This window comes from Arachis duranensis, chromosome 4, assembly GCF_000817695.3.
Source record: "Arachis duranensis cultivar V14167 chromosome 4, aradu.V14167.gnm2.J7QH, whole genome shotgun sequence".
In the NCBI taxonomy this organism is placed as follows: domain Eukaryota; kingdom Viridiplantae; phylum Streptophyta; class Magnoliopsida; order Fabales; family Fabaceae; genus Arachis; species Arachis duranensis.
This window is the reverse complement of record NC_029775.3, coordinates 97,826,390-97,832,511: the sequence shown is the minus strand read 5'-3', so window position 1 is coordinate 97,832,511 and position 6,122 is coordinate 97,826,390. Positions and strand designations below refer to the sequence as shown.

The 6,122-nt window shown below is 33.2% G+C and overlaps 1 protein-coding gene across 1 annotated transcript; it reads right to left on the bottom strand.

Annotated features, from left to right (window-relative positions):
• Positions 1–3,399: 3,399 nt before the first annotated feature.
• Positions 3,400–3,977, bottom strand: LOC107485098 (senescence associated gene 20). Its single transcript, XM_016105622.3, has one exon. The coding sequence runs from the start codon at positions 3,975–3,977 to the stop codon at positions 3,468–3,470; it is 510 nt and encodes a 169-aa protein (XP_015961108.2). The 3' UTR covers positions 3,400–3,467.
• Between the last annotated feature and the right edge of the window lie 2,145 nt (positions 3,978–6,122).

Genomic DNA, 6,122 nt, shown 5'->3' with positions numbered 1-6,122 from the left:
GAACAAGAACAAGCGGAATTGAATAGAAGAACAATAGTAATTGCATTAATACTCGAGGTACAGCAGAGCTCCACACCTTAATCTATGGTGTGTAGAAACTCCACCGTTGAAAATACATAAGAACAAGGTCTAGGCATGGCCGAATGGCCAGCCTCCCAATGATCTAAGAACTAGATGTCCAAAGATGATCAAAAAATCTGAAATGATCCAAAGATCCAAAGATTGAAGATACAATAGTAAAAGGTCCTATATATAGAGAACTAGTAGCCTAAGGTTTACAGATATGAGTAAATGACATAAAAATCCACTTCCGGGTCCACTTGGTGTGTGCTTGGGCTGAGCATTGAAGCATTTTCGTGTAGAGACTCTTCTTGGAGTTAAACGCCAGCTTTTATGCCAATTTGGGCGTTTAACTCCCATTTTGGTGCCAATTCCGGCATTTAACGCTGGGATTTCTGAGGGTGACTTTGAACGCCGGTTTGGGCCATCAAATCTTGGGCAAAGTATGAACTATCATATATTGCTGGAAATCCCAGGATGTCTACTTTCCAACGCCGTTGAGAGCGCGCCAATTGGACTTCTGTAGCTCCAGACGTCTACTTTCCAACGCCGTTGAGAGCGCGCCAATTGGGCTTCTGTAGCTCCAGAAAATCCACTTCGAGTGCAGGGAGGTCAGAATCCAACAGCATCTGCAGTCCTTTTTAGTCTCTGAATCAGATTTTTGCTCAGGTCCCTCAATTTCAGCCAGAAAATACCTGAAATCACAGAAAAACACACAAACTCGTAGTAAAGTCCAGAAAAGTGAATTTTAACTAAAAACTAATAAAAATATACTAAAAACTAACTAAATCATACCAAAAACATACTAAAAACAATGCCAAAAAGCATACAAATTATCCGCTCATCAGTATTACTTGGTACGACTCGATGCACTTGCCGGTAAGTTAGTGGGTTACAAATACCGCACCACTGGCACAGACAACCTCAGCGACAACTCTCACGATAAAGGTAAACTTAACGGATAAAGAAGCTGAAGCAGGGTTAGGGCTTACCAAAACAGTAGCAGTTTTAACGGTTCAAAATGGAGCCAGAGCAACAGCAACAACAACTCCAACTGTGGCACTGGAGTTCTTGTCAGATTTTAGAAACCAGAACCAGAACTGGCTAGTCTTTCTCTCTCACTAGCGACGGCGGCTCCGACCACACCAGCAGCGATGGCGGCGGCGACGCACAAAACTCCTCTAGTGGTGGCAACGCGGGGCTTGACAACGACAAACCCTAGTAGCAGCGGCGACAGGAGTGGCTTCGACAGCAACACCTCGGCGCGGCAATGGCGTGGTGGCGACGCAACAGTAACGAGCTTCAGCACCGGCGAAGGCAGTCTAGCAGTGGCGAACGGCTTCTCTGCTCCCCTCAACTCCGTGCTCGCTCTCTTAGATCTCCCTCCCGACGGCACAGTAACGGTGACGTTGGCATTGATGCCCACCGGCGCCGTCTCCCTCTCTTCTCCCCACTCCCTTTCTTCTCTTCCTTCGGTCCCCCATCTCTCTTTCCTTATTTCTCTTTTCTTTTTTTTTTCTTCCTGAATATGCTGCATGGGCTTAGGGAAGAAAAGGGGTTCGGTGGCTGAGGAGATAAGGCGGCTGAGTTTTTGGGAAAATTAGGGTTATGGTGATATTTTGAGAATTTAGGGTGTTGGTAAAAATTAGGTATAGGGATAGTTTGGTAATTTTAATAAGATTGGAGTATAAAGTATTAATATTTGAGAAACTAATTTAATCTCTAAAATTACTTTAAAATATTATTTGTGGTATAAAAATACTAATTGATTCTCAATAAATTACTCTAATTGAAAATACATGGTAATATAATTAATTTTCTTTATCTTTAACTTAAAGTATTAAATGATATAAATACAATTCATCTAATATCGAATTATATAAAATTATTATTCTTTTACAACTGTTAAGCTATATAATTTAAAGATAGTAAATTATTCAATAACTATAGAATTAATTAAAATTTTTAATTAATTATCAAAACCTAATTTAATTAGCTTTAATAAAATAATTTCTAGAAATAAATTTCTATTGAATAAACGAATTGAAATTAATTTATAATAAGATTTATTTAAAAATTCTGGGTCTTACATTTAAAATTAAAACAAATTGAATATAAATAAAATAAAAAATTAGTATATGTATTATAATATGTATACATATTAGTAAGAAGTGTGCCAGCTTGGTGGTACAACTATCCTCCTTGCATTTGGTGTTCTTCCACAACGTTAGTGCGTTTGAGGCTCTCCTTTATAACCGAGCAATTCGGTTCAGTCCAGTTTTTACCGAATTTGACCGGTTTATATCGAATTTGACCGATTTTGTATTTTAAGCGGTCCGAAGTTTGGACTGAACCGGTTTATCAATTTTTCGGTCGAATCGATCGGTCCAGTTTTAATAACTGTGCGTATTAAACACATTTTGGACATGACAATCATTTGATACTCGTCCGATATACATGCTTTTTGTATCCAACCGTATCTTAGTAAAAAAATGAAATGCTTTGACAAACACGCTTAAATACATTTAAATACAATCACGTATCAGCCATGTCCAATCTTATTCATAACTTATATTAATTACCTTAATTAATATGTGTTCTTATTTTCTGTTTCATAATTAGGTTGTTAAATTAATATATGTTAATTGAATCCTTTTTAAACATTCTTTGGATTTTTTGCTTTTATTTTCTGTTTGACAATCAGATTTGTCCTCACAATTGATTCCTGTTATTTACATATTTAAGAGGGAAGAAAAAATCAAAGAGGGGGAGAAATTTTATGTAGTAGATATACTTCGTTGAATTGTCGTGTCTATATATTGGATATATTTTAGACACGATATTTATTGACATTCGTTCGATACGTATATTTGCTGTGTTTTATTGTGTATTAATAGAAAGATATTTTTATTAGACACATCCACAAAAACACTTTTATTAAACATAATTATAAACAAGAGTTGACAAAAATTGATAAAAATATTATTAAAATATTATTATAATTTATCTAAAAAATATTTTATATTTTATATATATGTTGTGTTCTCATATCTTATAAAAAAATTAAAATTTATATATTTATGTGTCTTGTATTGTATTGTGTCCTATATCCATGTTAATGATTTAGTGTTTATACTTCATAGGTAATATTACACTTGAAATTATGACATACGATTTTCAGGATTTATTGAAGAAAAATAGTTTAATATTTTAAAATTAGCTAAAATAATTAATGTTTTGAATTAGTTTAAACAAAGAGAGATAAAAATGCAATAATAAAAATATAAAAAAGTTTAAGAGATCAACTACATAACAAGTTTAAAATTTTTTTTATCAGGATGAACACTTTTATTAAAATTTTAGATACAAGACGATCCATTTCCTATTTAAACCATGAGCGGAAAATGCTAAATAGCTAACAGAAGTCCAGGCAGCGAGCGGCGATAGAGATCGCGAGGCTGGCTCTGCCACAGAGTGTTACTGTCCTTCCTCTCATCTTCCCATGCCGGTGGCCGGAGATCCCTTACCACAAGCCATGTGTTAAAGTACTCTCTGAACTGAGTTATGAGCCCATTCTTGAGCTTCCAAACGTGCACCCAATAGGCCTTTCCTTCCCACCCTTCGGCGATGACACAGTCTCCAATGGCAGTGACGCTTCTCGGCTCGAACCGGAACCCATCGTTGTGAGGCTTCTCCCCTGTTAGGAGCCTCATCATGTGTTGGCATTGTGGTGGACCATGGAACCACCATTCAAGATCACTTGCCACCAATTTGGATACCATGTCCATTTTCTTTACTTCTCCCAATAGTGCCTTGTATAGCAATTCAACTATTGCTTTGTTGTGAACTTGAAATGCCATGGTGTTTTGGAAAATTCGATCACTCCCTGTGTTTTGGAGGGATTGATTTTGCCACATTTTTATAGGCCTAGCAGTTAGGGATATATGTGTCCTAAGTTTGGTTCTTTCGAATGATTGATTCTAAGAAGAAAAGAAAAAACGAAAATGAAAAAACATAGATGGTTGAGATTTATTGATTTATGTGGTGGGGGTATTATTGAAGGGTTTTGGATTAGCTCCTAGAAAGTAGTGTGATTAATGCTGCATCTTTGAAATGACAAAATATGTCACACTCAAATATACAAATTAAACAATAATAATAAATGAAAATTATTTGCGCGATTCTGATAAAAATCTTAAACCGATTCGATTTAAGGTTCAATTTAAGATAAAAATCATTTGACAACGAGATAGATTAAAAAAAATCAGTCAAAAATTTAGTATAATTTTTTCATAATTAATTAATTTAAAATAATAAATCATATAAATAAACTTTTTAAAATATTAACCCCCCTAAACTGAACTTTTGAATCATTAAATCTCTAACTCTACAAATTCGATAACCGATTTAATAATAAAACAGGTATATATATGATGGAAAAACTTCTATTCTTTTATGAAATATTCATAGTCTTAGTTGAATTTTTAATAATAAGGCATAAACTTTGATAATTACATCACAAATGAAATAATATCTAAAAAAAAGTTGATAATTTCACATGATAAGCAAGAAAAACTTGTCATAATCATAAGGTATTTTTAGTTCTAATAATTATAACTTATAAGTGGAGTTAACGATGTGAAGTAGATGTAATAGTGATACAGCCAAATCAAAATTTTGGGTTTGCTGCTCTAAAATGATCAAATAAGTAAGATGCTTAGCATGACCTTCGAATAGGCCTATATATTCCATCATTTTCTGAGGATATATGTTAGGTATATTCTTAAAGGTTTGTGAAATTTACATTGATGTTTTTGGAATGTAGGATGCAAAACCTTTCCCTTCTCTTGTTACAGCTTAGGCCTTTGGACAACTTGCCCCTAATTAGAATCGGATACTTGAGTTAGTGACAAATGAACAAAATCAGTAACCGCAAATATTCATCAATGGAGAATTTGATTAAATGGTATAGTAGGTACCATCTATTTTTAACCAATTTGAATTAGTCGAGTGGTTAGTCCATTCCGATAGACCCTTATTAAATAAAAATTGACCCGCTACAACAAAAAAGGTAACATCTATTTTTTGTCAAAGACTAATTTATCGTCGATCTAAACTTTATTTAAGAGCAATAAATTACTAATATGTATAAAGTAGAATTTAAATTTCCTGCCACTTTGCTTAAGTAGATGAATAAACTAACAACTTAATCAAACTAATTTAGCTTCATATGTAATTTAATTTGTATCCTCAAACTTGTGTGTGTATAAAAATTCACATGGATGATGGATCGGCAACTTAATGAGTTTGTGCTTATTAAATATGTAAATTTAATTTATACATTGGATTAATTATGAAATTAAAACAATTAGGCTATGTTTGGTTGGAAGGAAAGAAATAGAGAGGAAAGAAATAGAAAGGAAAGAAAGAAAAGGAAAGAAATTGAGTGGATTTTTATTTTCTTTAGATGTGTTTGGATGAAAGGAAAATAAGAAGGAAAGAAATGGTATAAAAAGACAATTTTACTCTTACATTATAAAATATATTGAAAAAGGTAAAGGGGTAATATTGGAAGTAGAGAGAGATAAATAGTTTTCTCTCCATTTTCTCTCCATTGTTGGAGGGAAAGAAAATTGGTGGGTCCCACCAATATTTTTCCATTCATTTTTCTTCCTCTCCCATTTTTCTCCTCAACCAAACAAAGGAAAATAACTATTTTCCTTCCAATTTCTTTCCCTTCCTTTTCTTTCCTCCCATTTTCACCTCAAACAAACACGCCATTAGTGATGAATACTTTATCTTGAAAGAAAAATCACTTTGATTGTATCTGAAACATTTTCTTTGAATTTAGATGCCAATTTTTCCTCCGCCGGCTTCTCGAATTTTCATCATATGCTAAATTAACTTATTTAATTAATTAAATATAACATTGATCCTTTTCTAAAAATACCTTAGTTTTATAAATTTTGGTATACTCTTACGTTTTTTTAATCCAAATATATATCTTATATTTTATTTGATTTCATCAGAAGTATAATTTTATTAAAATAATTTGCTGAAAT